Source organism: Prionailurus bengalensis, chromosome B2, assembly GCF_016509475.1.
Source record: "Prionailurus bengalensis isolate Pbe53 chromosome B2, Fcat_Pben_1.1_paternal_pri, whole genome shotgun sequence".
Lineage (NCBI taxonomy): Eukaryota > Metazoa > Chordata > Mammalia > Carnivora > Felidae > Prionailurus > Prionailurus bengalensis.
In genome coordinates this window covers 36,728,640-36,744,074 of record NC_057349.1, presented here as the reverse complement: position 1 = coordinate 36,744,074, position 15,435 = coordinate 36,728,640, and the positions used below count along the sequence as shown (strand labels likewise).

At 39.3% G+C, this 15,435-nt stretch overlaps 1 protein-coding gene across 1 annotated transcript in view; it reads right to left on the bottom strand.

Moving 5' to 3' along the window:
• The window catches only part of DNAH8 (dynein axonemal heavy chain 8), a 327,851-nt gene that overhangs the window by 267,049 nt on the left and 45,367 nt on the right, over positions 1–15,435 (bottom strand). Inside the window, exons 12-13 of the mRNA XM_043591305.1 lie at positions 8,406–8,552; positions 3,248–3,445 (exon numbers count right to left, since the gene is read on the bottom strand). Of these exons, the coding sequence (XP_043447240.1) occupies positions 3,248–3,445; positions 8,406–8,552 (345 nt within the window). The remainder of the gene's footprint in view (positions 1–3,247; positions 3,446–8,405; positions 8,553–15,435) is intronic.

Sequence of the window (15,435 nt, the reverse complement as noted above, 5' to 3'; positions counted from 1 at the left end):
CCCTAAGGTCAGGAACAAGTCCACTCTCACCGCTTTAATTCAACATAGAATTGAAAGTCCTAGCCACAGCAATCAGACAACATAAAGAAATAAAAGACATCCAAATTGGTAAGGAAGAAGTAAAATTGTCACTATTTGCAGATGACATGATACTATATATAGAAAACTCTAAAAACTCCACACACACACACACACACACACAAATACTAGAACTGATAAATAAATTCAGTAAAGTTGCAAGATACAAAATCAATGCACAGAAATCTGCTGCATTCCTGTATACCAATAATGAAGTAGCAGACAGTGAAATTAAGAAAACAATCCCATTTATAATTGTACCAAAACCAATAAAATATCTAGGAATAAATGTAATCAAAGAAGTGAAAGACCTGTACTCTGAAAATTATAAAGCACTGATGAAAGAAATTGAAGACTATGCAAAGAAATGGAAAGACATTCTATGCTCATGAATTAGAAGAAATATTGTTAAAATGTCTATACTACCCAAAGCAATCTCCAAATTTAATTCAATCCCTATCAAAAGACCAAGAGCATTTTTCACAGAGCTAGAACAAACAACCTTTAAGTTTGTATGGAACCACAAAAACAAAAACAAAAACAAAAACCTGAATAGGCAAAGCAATCTTAAAAAAGAAAGAACTGGAGGTATCACAATTCCAGATTTCAAGTTATATTACAAAGAGGGAGTAATGAAAACATATGGTACTGGCATAAAAATAGACACATAGAACAATGGAATAGAACAGAAAACCCAGAAATAAACCCACAAGTATAAGGTCAATTAATCTTTGACAAAGGGAGAATGAATATACAATGTGAAAATGACAGTCTCTTCAACAAATGGTGTTGGGAAAACTGGACAGCAGGATGTAGGGTGAAAATGGGCCACTTTCTTTCACCATACACAAAAATAAACTCAAAATGGATTAAAGACCTAAATGTGAGACCTGAAACCATAAAAATCCTTGAAGAAAGTACAGGCAATAATCTCTCTGACATTGGCTGTAGTAATATTTTTCTACATATGTCTCCTGAGGCAAGGGAAATAAAAACAAAAGTAAACTATTGGGACTACGTCAAACTAAAAAACTTCTGCCCAGCGAAGGAAACAATCAACAAAACTAAAAGGTAATCCACTGAATAGGAGAAGATACTTGCAAAATGACATATCCAATAAAAGGTTAGTATCCATAATATATGAAGAACTGATCCAAAAATAAATAATCCAGTTAAAAAATGGGCCGAGGTCATGAACATTTCTCCAAAGAAAACATCTAGATGGCCAACAGATACACGAAAAGATGCTCAACATCACACATCATCAGGAAAATGCAAATCAAAATCACAATGAGCTATCACCTCACACCTGTCAGAATGGCTAAAATCAAAAACACAAGAAATAACAAGTGCTGGCCAGGATGTGGAGAAAGAAGAACTATCTTGCACTGTTACTGAATGCAAATTGGTATAGCCATTGTAGAAAATTCATGAAGGTTCCTTAAAAAATTAAAAATACTACTACCCTATGATCCAGTAATCACACTACTGGGTATTTACCCCCCAAAATACAAAAGCTCTAATCCAAAAAGATACATTCACCCCTATCTTTATGACAGCATTATTTACAATAGCCAAACTATGAAAGCAGCCCTAGTGTCCATCAATAGATGAATGGATAAAGAAGATGTGGTATATACACAATGAAACATTATTCGGCCATAAAAAAGAGTGAAATCTTGCCATTTGCAACAACATGAATGGAGTTAGAGAGTATGATTCTGAGCAAAATAAGTCAGTCAGAGAAAGACAAACACCCATATGATTCCACTCATATGTGGAATTTAATAAACATAACAAATGAGTAAAGGAAAAAAAAACAGAGAGACAAACCAAGAAACAGACTCTTAACTATAGCGAACAAACTGATGGTTACCACAGGGGAGGTGGGTGAGAGGATGGGGGAAATAGATGATGGGGATTAAAGAGTACGTTTATCATAGATGAAAAATAATAATCTCTCTGACATTGGTTGTAGTAATATTTTCCTAGATATGTCTCCTGAGGCAAGAGAAATAAAAACAAAAAAAAACTATTGGGACTACATCAAACTAAAAAGTTTCTGCCCAGCGAAGGAAACAATCAACAAAACTAAAAGGCTAAATAAACTAAATAAACTAATAAAACTAAAAATAAATAAATCATAAAAATAAGCAATAATTTTTTTCAAAACCCACAAATTCCCATTGCTATAGAGATGCAACTCCTAAAGCATTTTGGGAGCAAACTCCACCCTGCCCAACTAGACAAACAGTATAAACAATAACTAAAATATGTCTTAAATATCAAACAGTCTAACTTTCAAAAACTGAAAGGCAATCTATGCCAAAAAGAAAGGGTGTTGTTAGAATTTTAGGGTCATTCTTATTTATATTGCCCAGATTACCTTAATATAGTTTTTAAAGAATCTTTAAAAAATAAATGAGGAAAATATATATAATTTTTTTCACCATCATGGCAAGAATTTCAGGTTCAGGAAGTGGACAGAGTATATTCTTGTCCCTCTCTGTATCTCCAGGACATTCTACAGCAAGAAGAGACCATTCCCTGGGGCTAAGCCTAGGTTTACAGTACTTTTATGATAAGAGAGTAACTGAGGTCATGTAAGCCCAAAAGGTGGGAGAGAAATCTGTTGTGGTCCCACCAGACATATTTTTTTAAGTACCCTTCATCCTTCTGCTACCCCATAAGCTATGACAAACAGGATGAGGTCTTTTTTAGAGCTGTGCTCTAAGCTGAAGACAGAATGTGGCCATAAAGTGCAAGGCCAAGTCTGGGAGGGCAATCAATCTTCCTAATCTGTCCTCAAATCTTTTCACATTTAAAACAAACAATAAGGATGACACATCTTCTCTTAGACAGGAAAATCAACATGGGCTCCTCGGCATAACAATAATGGTAACAATGGAATACAAATTCTGATGCAAACTAGACATGAACCCCAGCTACAATAGCCTTTTGGGCTTCTGTTATTCATTGATATCTTTTACTGAATATGCTCATTTCTCATTTATTTTGAGGAAAATATTTTGTGGACTGGTTAAAAAATTATTCACACTGGCAAATAGTTTTGATCAATTACACAAGAGTAACTTATATAGTAGATATATAAATTCTAGTACTATTACATTTCAGCTTTACTAAAGTAAAAGTACGTATAATTACTAACCTCTAAACCATTGATTTTTGTCATGAACTCTGAGAAATCTGTATCAAATTCTGTCCTTCTTGGATCCAGAATGTCATACTGTTTTTTCTTAACGCCTTGATATATACTTTTGAATTTTATTGCCATAATATCTATTCCCTCTATGGTGGAATTACTCAAGGCTGAATATGTCTGCACAATCGTTATCATTTCTGTAATCTTAAAAAGAGAAGTGTTATTTCAGAAATGGGGTATTAGCACCCTTCCCTAGAATAAGCTCTTAATAAATCATTGACTTAAGAAACAAACCAAGGGGTGACTGGCCAGCTCAGTTGGGGAGAATGAAACTCTGGATCTCCAGGTTGTGAGTTTGAGCCCCATGTTGGGTGTAGAGATTACTTAAAAATGAAATCTCTTAAAAAATAAATAAAAATTAAAAAAAAAAAAAAACAATAAACAGGCCCTAGAATCATTTACCTAAAACCAGCCAGAGGAGATAAACTAGAAGACAAATCTCTGTCACCAATCATTACTACCCTTAGACTATTTCTATCATGTCTAGAGAGAGTTTACTACCTTTCTCAGATTTTGATCACTTTGCCTTTCAAGAGGGGAAAGAAAAGAATTTGAGTAAAAGCTCTTACAGATGTCTGAATAATTTTATCTTTTTGCTCTTGAGAATTTTCTGAAAATCATTTCGCTTGGATCACTATATTAAAAAGCTTTACCATTCTGGAGTCCTTGGGTGACTTAGTTGGTTGAGCGTCTGACTTTGCCTCAGGTCATGATCTCATGGTTCGTGGGTGTGAGCCCCATGTCGGGCTCTGTGCTGACAGCTCGGAGCCTGGAGCCTGCTTCAGATTCTGTGTCTCCCTCTCTCTCTGCCCAACCCCACCCCTCCACCCCCTCCTGCCCCTTCCCCGGGCGCTTGTGACCTCTCTGTCTCTCTGTCTCTCTCTCTCTCTCAAAAATAAACAAATTTTTAAATTAATTATTAATTAATTAATTAATTAATTAAATAAAATCCTTTACCATTCTTCTTGGCCCTCACCACAATTCTGAAATGTCAGACTAGCAGAAATCCACATCTGTTTCCCCTTTCACCTGCATTCAAGCAACAGAAGTCCCAAGAAGCCTAAAGACAACTGCAGTCAGTTCTGACCCCTGAAGAGCCTTGGGAAACCCTCAAAATAAACTTTACTGCACAAATTGCTGCTTCCATCTCGATGTACCAACACCACCACTTAACCAAAACAAAACAACAACAACAACAACACACAACAGTCCTTCACATCTACAGGCTACTCAGTTATTTAACCTTCATCAATGATTCCCCACTTTGATTCCTGCTTTGGAGAATAATGCTCAAAGCTCTCCAGGGCAGACCCATTGGTCCAAGGCCAAACAAAATAAACCTGTTTTCAGGGGATTCCTCCAAATACTACACACCATGAAGACAACAGTACTGGTCCTCCTACTGAGCCAGCAGAATTGACATAAATTTCCTCCACCTGGCAACCCAGATGACCATTTTCAGAGCAACTGTACCTCTTACACCACTATTTCTGTGCACTTCCAAACACCACTGTCATCCTAGAAGCCAGCTGAAACCTGGAGGAAATACTAGCCCCCTGTAATTTGCAACACACTGTATATGCTCTATGTAAAGATGAGAAATACCTGGCTCTCCAACACATACAGTCCACGTACCTTAAAAAACAAAAACAAACTTTAAAAAACAGACCAAGGAACTCAAACTACCCACTTGCTGTGTTCTTCTAGGCTGCTGAGACTGCCTGCTATCCCTTACCGTGCCACCTGGCCCCAAGGACCAGAGACTAGGATGGAATTCCTGTCACTAACACATCCTCCATTTTGTCCATGGGTGGATGAGGGGCCAAAAGCAGAGACAGCAGTCAGTCCCATGCTTGGCCTTTCCAACTTAGCTAGTGTGTCTCCTACCCCCAACACCACATAGCAGCAATGTGAAAGCCAGTCATGGTGATCAGCCATGACCATACCCCTGCTTGTTTGTCCTCCTCTTGGCTTTTTCACCAACTCACTCTTTATCAGCTTTTGACCCCTCAGTATTGACATCCAACTTGTGATCCCTTCTCTGCTCACCAACCTTGGCATCTTTCCCAGTTCTCAACTTGCTATGATTGCCTCATCTCAATGTCCCCCTACCCTACCTACTAGCTCTAGTTCCTTAAATCTACCCCCAGAAATACCAGCTTCCCATCCCATCTCTTCTCTCCCACAAATGTTCAGGGTGAGAAGCAAACAAAACTAAAGACAGGGCTCTGGGAAACATCAACATTCACCAAAATTTACATGGCAGGAAGAGGAAAAGGAAGCAAAGGATACTGTACTTCCTTAGTTCTGGCTCCTTAGGACAGACTAACACTAATGCCCCATCAAGTCTCCATCTACCAAAAGAAGGTGCAGCCTAGTGACACACTAGAACTTTCCTCACTTGTTCCTTAAACATTTCTGCCCAAGTCTGAGGTCTCAGTTCTCCAACCCCAACCTCAGTCCTGTCTGTCCTGTGACTTTGGTACTTGTTCATCCTGACATCTGAATCTCAGTTTTCCCTAATAGGCTCTGATTTAGCTTGCCTTTCTGACTCCCCTCTTCTACTATTTTAGAGTTCAGAGAGGTAGCCCAACAGTGGTTGCTACTGTGCCCCACTCATCAGGGGAAGCCCATCCAGGCAACTCAGTAACCAATCACCTCTGGAAAAACATGCAAAACCCTGCCACACTTCAGGGTAAGTTTTATAGCCCCAGCTTTGCAAATCTGGATACCAATATCCACCAGTCACACATGGGAGCAATGCCAATCATCTAAGGCATTCTTAGTACAGGGGTATTGGGATAACCTAGCAATCAGGATGCACTTTAGGTGAGGTCTCTGGGCAGGGGAGGTGGGGGGGGGGGGCGGGTGGCATTAGCTCTGGTGCTGAGCCCTTGTGGCATGAAATTGTGTCCTTAAGATTAGAGGCACAGCTTCTCTAGAGGTAGAGTAGGGTAAGGAGCTAGTGCAGCTGGCCATTACCGCCCACTCCCTTCAGCATCAGGAATATTTGGGCTGCTACTTCATGAATGGATGCCCATTAAGCCCAGCATTAGACCTGCCACCAAAGATCTTTACTGCTAATAGGCTAATCATTAAGGCCTAGCCCTGAAACTCTACCAAGTATAGAATTATACCCAAGTTGACAGGGGTCCTAGCTCCTAGAAAAACTAAGGGTAAAGAAATCTCTATTGTTCACAAACATCTTCATATAATAGTTTCCTACCTATGGTTCCAAAATCACAAACAACAACAACAAATACATTTCATAAATTTTACTTTATCAAAATGAACAACTATGGTGCTTCAAAGGACACCATCAAGAAAGTGAAACAATAACTCACAAATTGGGAGAAAATATTTGCAAATAATAACTGATAAGGGACCTATACCCAGAATACATAAAGAACTCTTACAACTCAGCAATCAAAATACAAAAAAACAAATTAAAAATGTGCAAAGGATTTGAATATAAATTTCTCCAAAGAAAAATTATAAATAAGCGAATTAAAAGATGTTCCAACATCATTAGTCTTCAGCAAAATGCAAGTGAAAACCACAATGAAACAGATATTACTTCACAGCCTCTAGTTTGTCTAAATTCAAAAAGGTAGACAATAATAAGGTTGACAAGGATGTAGAGAAATCAAAACCCTCATACATTGCTGATGAAAATGTGAAGTGATATAGCTGTTTTGAAAAATACCTTGGCAGTTTCTCAAAAAGTTACCGTGTGGCCCAGAAATTCCAATTCTATGTATACACTCAAGAGAAACAACAACATATATCCACACAAAAACATGTACACAAGTGTTCACAGCAGGATTATTTGTAATAGCCAAAAAGTGAAAACAACCCAAATGTCCATCAACTAATGAGTAAATTAAATGTAGCAACCATACAATGCTATATTATTCAGCAATAAAATACAATGCTACAACATGGATGAACCTTGAAAACATTATTGTAAGTGAAAGAAGCCACTCACAAAAGACCACATATTATATGATTTCATTTATATGAAATTTCCAGAATAGGCAAATCTATAGAAACAGAAAGTAGATTAGTGGTTGCTTAGCGGTAGGTAGAGAGGAAAATAGGGTGTGTCAGGTAATGGGCAGGGTTTCTTTTAGAGGAAACAAAAATATTTTAAAATTATATTTGGTAATGGTTGCACAACCCTGTGAATATATTAGAAAATACTGACTTGTACACTTTGAGTGGGTGAATTGTACTGTATGTGAATTATATCTCAATAAAGCTGCTAAAAAAACCAGCCCCACACAAATATGTATTAAGGACTCTACTCGATAACTTGGTTCTCTACATCATCCATACTTTCCTATCCTGGCTGGATCAGGAGGTTACAAATGAAAACTAGGCGTCCAGACATGTCCAGGAGATGCCCTTCAAGCTGTGTAATGCCCTCACTGATTTCCAAAAAATGATGAACAGAATCCGAAGCATTACCAGGACATAGGGAGTTGGCAAACTGGTGGGGGGGGGAAAGGATATCTACATGAGATCTTTATAAACGTTTCAAAAGCTGAGTCCAAGAAGCCTCTGGTATTGGCTTCCCTATACCCCCTGAAAAAATACCACTCCTCCCCAGCTAGTGCTAATACATAAATCAAAGGTGCAGAAGTGTTTGACTCGTGTCTGCCCAGCAAAGGCATCACCCACATAGTGTTTAACTATACCCCATTTTTAACTGGTCTAGAAGGATGTGTCTATACATCCAGATATTATACAACTACTGGGTTCTGCCAGGTATTGTAGGTATTTCACCACACACTTTTCCTCAGCCTAATACAATCATTAGACACAGAGTTTTCTAAGGTCAAGGTCTACAAATAGAGGTAGAATTGAGGTCTTGAGAGAGGTGAAAGTGTGCAATAGCTTTGCCGTCATCAGGAATGAAAAATAAGTTATATCAAAATGTGATCTGTAAGTAATCTGTAAGTAATAGGAGATGATTCATATCAATAGTGAGACAAGAGATCCAGGTCAGTAATTCCCAGTAGTGCTCCATAAAGTATGAAATAACCAGAAAGGGTTGGGGCGGGGAGGTGGGGGGTAGGTGAAGTGACTGCATAATGATTACCTTCTCCAGCCTTTTGCAGAAAGCTTCAAATTTTCCAAATATATACATTTCTGAAACCTCAAAAGATTTTTCTCCTGAGGACTCTAAAATCTGTTTCCTTGTCTTATGAAAAGATGTCTGATATTCCTTGAATAGGAAAATGCAATCCTATGAGAAAATTAAAAGAAGGTATGATGAGAGTTTGTTCAGGAGTCAGAAATTCAAGAATCTGTCCTCACACGGTGCTGATGGCATCAGCCCCTCAACAGGAGCTGTTGCTGTTACCATTAAAATTCAAGTTCTCCGCCTACCTATTGAAAAGCCTGGGATTGTGAAAATAGTTTCTTTTAATTTACAACGTACTTTCACTTTCTTCATTTGCACTGTTTCCCTTATTTCCTGTCATCAGAGTGTGCCATACACTGTTTGTACATTCCCATGGCTAGTTAGAACTCCTGGGAGGGCAGAAATTATCTCTCAATTCTATTTATCACTCATCTATCTATCTGTTAGTATCTATTGTTCATCAACATTCTTTTCATACAGGTATGTAAAACATTAAAACTCTGCAAAACTAACTTATCATCCAGCCACCGTTTCTCTACAAGGAGATCCTAAAAACTTTGATGAGTGCATTGCTGAAATCCTAGTGGTATTTGACTTTAACTACCGCACTGGCCAGTTCAACCAGGCTGGTGAACCTTTTTAAATATAAAAGAGGATGTGGTCCCTAGGGTCCAGTAGGAATTCTTTGTCACATCACACTAACATTCCCAAAAAAACCAAACCAATTAAAAAAATATAATGTTGGGGTGCCTGGGTGGCTCAGTCAGTTAAGCGCCCACTCAGCTCAGGTCATAATCTCATGGTCTGTGGGTTTGAGCCCTGCGTCGGGCTCTGTGCTGACAGCTCAGAGCCTGCAGCCTGCTTTGGATTCGGCGTCTTCCTCTCTCTCTCTGCCTCTCCCCCATTTGTTCCCTCCCTCTCTCTCTCTCTCTCTCTCTCTCTCAAAAATAAACATTAAAAAATAATAATAATAATGTCAAACTTTCCCAAAAAACTAAAAATAGAACTACCCTATGACCCAGCAATTGCACTACTAGGCATTTATCCAAGGGATTCAGGTGTGCTGTTTCAAAGGGACACATGCACCCCCATGTTTATAGCAGCACTATCAACAATAGGCCAAGTATGGAAAGAGCCCAAATGTCCATCGATGGGTGAATGGATAAAGAAAATGTGGTATATATATACAATGGAGTATTACTCGGCAATCAAAAAGAATGAAATCTTGCCATTTGCAACTATGTGGATGGAACTGTAGAGTATGATACTAAGTGAAATTAGTCAGAGAAAGACAAAAATCATATGACTTCACTCATATGAAGACTTTAAGAGAAAAACAGATGGACATAAGGGAAGGGAAACAAAAATAATATAAAAACAGGGAGGGGGACAAAACAGAAGAGACTCATAAATATGGAGAACTGAGGGTTATTGGAGCAGTTGTGGGAGGGGGCATGGGCTAAATGGGTAAGGGGCATTAAGGAATCTACTCCTGAAATCATTGCTTCACTATATGCTAACTAATTTGGATGTAAATTTTAAAAAATAAAGTTAAATTACAAAAAAAAACAACCTTTTCCAAAGGCACCCATAGCCAGTCCAATTTTTATCATAATGCCATCTCTCTGGTTCTGGCTCTTCCATCTCCCTCCTTGCAAACAAGGCCTCTTGCCATTATATTGGGCCCACTTGCATAATCCAGGATAATCTCCCTGTCCAAAAGTCAGCTGATTAGTAACCCTAATTCCATCTGTAACCTTAGTCCCCCCACACCTTGCCATATAATAGATTCACATGTTCTGGGGATTAGGACATAGACATCTTTGGGGGGTCATTATTCTGTCTACCACAGTCACTAAATCAGAATTTCTGTGACTGAGACTCAGGAATCTATATGTTTAACAACTTCCTGGGTGACTGCTATAAACATTCAGATTTATGAATAAGTGATATTATACTTCTAACTATGACACATCTTGCCTCTTCTATCTCAATCCCCAAAAAAACATAACTGCTCCTTTCAAGGTCACTGATTATTTTTCATTCACCCAATAAGTTTATCAGTGCGTACCATGTGTTAGGAACTCCTTGAGATGCTGGGAATACTGATAAGACCTCTAACCCTCATGGAATATACCATCTAAGAGCAATTACTTTATATTACTTCCCCTTCACCAATCAATCTCTTCATGTTGGACAAAGGAGGTAAAAGGATTTGAATAGACACTTCTCCAAAGAAGATATATAAATGGCCAATAAGCACATAAAAAGATGCTCAACTATAGCTAGCCATTAGAGAAATGCAAATCAAAACCACAATGAGATACTACTTCATACCCATTAGGATAGCTATTGTCAACAAAATAGACAATAACAAGCATTGGCAAGGATGTGGAGAAAGGGGAACCCTCCCGCATTGCTGAAGGCAATGTTAGATAGTGTAACCACTGTGGAAAACAGCTTGATGGTTCCTCAAAAAGTTAAACATAAAATTACCATATGGCCTAGCAATTCCAGTTCTAAGTATTACCCAAAAGAATTGGAAGCAAAGACTCAAACAGATAATTGCACACCAATGTTCGCAGCAGAATTACTCACAATGGAAAAATGGTTGGTAGCAATACAGATGTCTATCAACACATGAATGGATTTAAAAAAACGGAGTATATCCATACAATGGAACATTAACTTACGTTAGCCATAAAAAGGACTGATATTCTGACACACCGCCACAAATGACAGAACTTGAAAATGTCATGCTAAATGAAATAAGCCAGGCACAAAAGGACAAATAGTGTATAGTTCCACTTAAATGAGATACCTAGCATAGGCAAATTCATAGAGACAGAAAAGAGAATACAGGTTACCAGGGCTTGTGGAGGGGACAGATGGGGGAGTTATTGTTCAGCGGATACAGTTTCAGTTTGGGATGATGCAAAAGTTCCGGAAATGGATGGTCCTGATGGATGCACAATATTGGGGATGTACTTAATGCCATTGACCCATATACCTCAAAATGGTTAAAATGGTCCATTTTATGTTCTGTGTATTTTACCACAATTTTAAAACTTGAGTTGTAAAAAAATAAAATAATTTTTAAATCTTCCTATAAAGAAAATGTCCAGCCCAGGTGACTTATTAGATGAGTTCTATCAGATCTTTTTTTGTACAATATTTTCTGTTTGATTTTCTGAATGCACACACAACAAAGATTATCATCAGGTCATGTCATAGCTGTACTTGTATTCAGTACCCTTGAGCGTCTTCCTCTGCTTTTACTGTCTCAACAAGTCCCTTATATTATTTCAGGTTGTTTTTCTTCTGTCTTGCGAGGCACTGCTTCTGCTATCTTTTCCCTATTTTTCAGGGGTATTAGATATGTTTTCAAAGCTTGTTGCAAAAGCTTCTGTTCTTCTGTTGTCCAAAAGGTGAAATCTGTGCATGGACTTTCAAATTGTTCCAAAGGTGTGTACTGTCATCTTGAGGCATGACTCCCTGTGGTGTGCTGTCTTTTTGATGCAGGTCATGATTTTGGAGACTCTTTTTTTACCAACTCCATAAAAAGAGTATGTGTTCATGTAATTGGCAACAGCTTCCTATGCTACTGTGATTTATAAGAAATACACAGATTTGGTCATTCAGGTGACCAAAATACATTTCTCATATATATTTGGTCTTCATCCATGGTTCCTGGATCACATCTCCCAAAAACCTTGCAATTTCACAAATTACAAGAACAGTGGGAGTATTTTTGTTATAAGATTTGGTCTCTTGTCCTCGGTTCTTGAAATTGCTTTCGAGACATAAAGGTGAAATGGGTGTTTTGTTATTCATACAAGTCCCTTTCCACCACAACTGGGTTTACATCATGAAGTGACTTCTGGAAGCACTAAGGGTGGGGGCTGGTTGCCAGGGGAATGAACCAGGAATGTCTTACCCCCAATTCCGGGGAGGGGGGAGGGCTGCAAGTTGAATCAATCACCAATGGCCAAGGAGTGGATCAGTCATGCCTATATAATGCAATGAAACCTCCATAAAAAAAAACAACCAAAGCATAAGAGACTGTTAAAAACTGAGAACAAACTGAGGGTTGATGGGGGGTGGGAGGGAGGGGAGGGTGGGTGATGGGTATTGAGGAGGGCACCTTTTGGGATGAGCACTGGGTGTTGTATGGAAACCAATTTGACAATAAATTTCATATATTGAAAAAAAAATAAAAACATTTTACTATTTAAAAAAAAAACACAAAAAAACAAAAAGACAAAAGGAGGGGGTTCCAGTTGGTGAACACATGGAGATCTGAAGACAGTGGTAGACTCCAAGAGGGAAGGGAAGCTCTAAGCCCTTTCCCCATACCTTGCCCTGTGTACCTCTTCCATCTGCCTGTTCCTGAGTTATATCCTTCTATAATAAACCAGTAATCTAGCAAGTAAAATGTTTCTCTGAGTTCTGTGAACCACTCTAGCAAATTACTGAAACTCAAGGTGGGGAGTGTCATTGGAACCTCCAATCTACAGCCAGTTGACAACCTGGACTTGCTACTGGCATATGAAGCCCCACTCTTGTGGGCTTTAACCTGTGGGATGTGATGCTATGTCTGGGTAGACACGTCAAAATGGAGTTAAACTGTAGGACACCCAGCTGGTGTCCAAGAATCGCTTGTTGGTTTGGGGAACTCCACCCACCCCCCAACACGCACACACACACAATTTCCCATCTTGAATTTGTTCCAGCAAGGAAGAAGTTCACAGCTTTCATTAGTAATTGCAGGTCACTTCTCTTCTGACCGGTTTTTACTGCCATTTCCACCTTCGACAGTTGATTTGTCTACATTCCTAGATGCTTGCCACATACAAGGCCTTAGCTTCCTCCTTCTCCTTTGTAATTTGCTCTTTTGCTTCTACCATCGGTTTTACCAGAGAAGCCATTCCTATTTCTTTTGTAGATGCTGATGCGTTTTTTTTTTAATTTTTTTTCAACGTTTTTTATTTTATTTTTGGGACAGAGAGAGACAGAGCATGAACGGGGGAGGGGCAGAGAGAGAGGGAGACACAGAATCGGAAACAGGCTCCAGGCTCTGAGCCATCAGCCCAGAGCCTGACGCGGGGCTCGAACTCACGGACCGCGAGATCGTGACCTGGCTGAAGTCGGACGCTTAACCGACTGCGCCACCCAGGCGCCCCTGATGCGTTTCATTTAAATACATAAGCTTGCTAGTTGGAACCTATCTCAAGGTTTTTCCACTTCTTCCTTCCCTCTAACCTGCTCCATCTCATGATCAGAAAAGTGATTCTAGGTCTTCCATGAATTATGAAGTTTTTGCCTTTCCCTTTTAATGGCTTTTTCCCCCCTGGGTATCCTTCCCTTCTTTGCCAATAACCTCCTCTCCTTTCTCCTGAGCTCTCCAAGCAGCTTCTGCTTCAGCCCATCTTTGTTTTTCCTCAGTTTTGGGCTCCTTCTGTTTTCCTTCTGCTTGTGCTTTCTTCTCTGCTCCTTTCTTGGCTTTTTCTTTTTCTTTTAAAAAAAATTGTTTTACCCTTGCATCACAGCTATATATACATTATCGAGTAATGTTCTCATTCAATTCAGTTCTTTTTTTTCTTGATGTCCCGTTGCTCTGTCATGCTTCTCAATCCATCTCCTCTCATTGTGACATCCTGCTTCTTTATTTAAATACAAAAATCCTCTCCAGGAGTAAAACTTATACCAGAAGGAATAAATGTCTCTCCATCTTCAAATGGTGAATTCATATCACCAAGTTTATGAGCTTTTTTATTCTTTATCCAGAATTCCTGTCAAGCCTTGGGGAAAACACTCTGAAGAACTTGTCCTTTGCTTCACTTTTATTTATTTTTTTAATATAAGTTGTTTTCAAGTTGGCTAACACACTGTACATACAGTGTGCTCTTGGTTTTAGGGGTAGATTCCCATGATTCATCACTTACATAAAACACCCAGTGCTCATCCCCACAAGTGCCCTCCTCAATGTACTTTTAGAAGTAACTGAATTATGAGAAGAAAGCTGTGTTAGATTCTCTTATTTTCACTGGATCAGACATTTCATAAGCTTTCATAATGCAAGTAGTTATGAAGTAGCCATGATTTTCTTCTTCTATTGTTTCTTCAGCTGCTTTCAGTGATATTTTAACACCATTTTTTATGGGCAGCTTTGGTCTATCTCTGTGTAAGTCTGTCTTACGTGGCCAAATCCAAGAACCACATAATGATCCTGGTTCTTCCCGTGTTTGGGATCAAGTATTTTCAGCATGAGAAACCACCCTAATGAGGCAGGCCAGGCCAGGTCTAAGGACTCAAAGACAGGGTCCTACAGGACTAGTTAAGAGGGTCCCAGGGGCACCTGGGTGGCGCAGTCGGTTAAGCGTCCGACTTCAGCCAGGTCACGATCTCGCGGTCCGTGAGTTCGAGCCCCGCGTCGGGCTCTGGGCTGATGGCTCAGAGCCTGGAGCTTGTTTCCGATTCTGTGTCTCCCTCTCTCTCTGCCCTTCCCCCGTTCATGCTTTGTCTCTCTCTGTCCCAAAAATAAATAAACGTTGGAAAAAAAATTTTAAAAAAAAGAGGGTCCTTGGCTTCATGCAGTATGGAAATCAAACATGAACCAGCAGGAAGTGGGAGAAAAGTTTTTTGAAGATATAGAGAGAGCAGATACGAAGAGCCATCTGGGAGACTTGAAAAGGAAAGGAGCTTGAGTCTCATTTTTGCTTGGGGTCTCAGACTTTTGCTGGCACTTGTGACCTGGTGCATGTGTTCTCTTAGGCATCCAGGAACTGAGCAGAACAAGGGCAGGATCCAGGTGTCCTTCATATCACTCACTCCCTGAATGAGTCTTGGCATTCAGATGTCTAGTGCCAGTCGTCTAGAATAGGCACATGGTGGCTCTGCCTGGGTCATTCCTTAGATATCATCTATTGTGCTGGAAGACTCCAAAGATACCATTATCTCTCTGTCCCTCGGGAGGAGGACATAT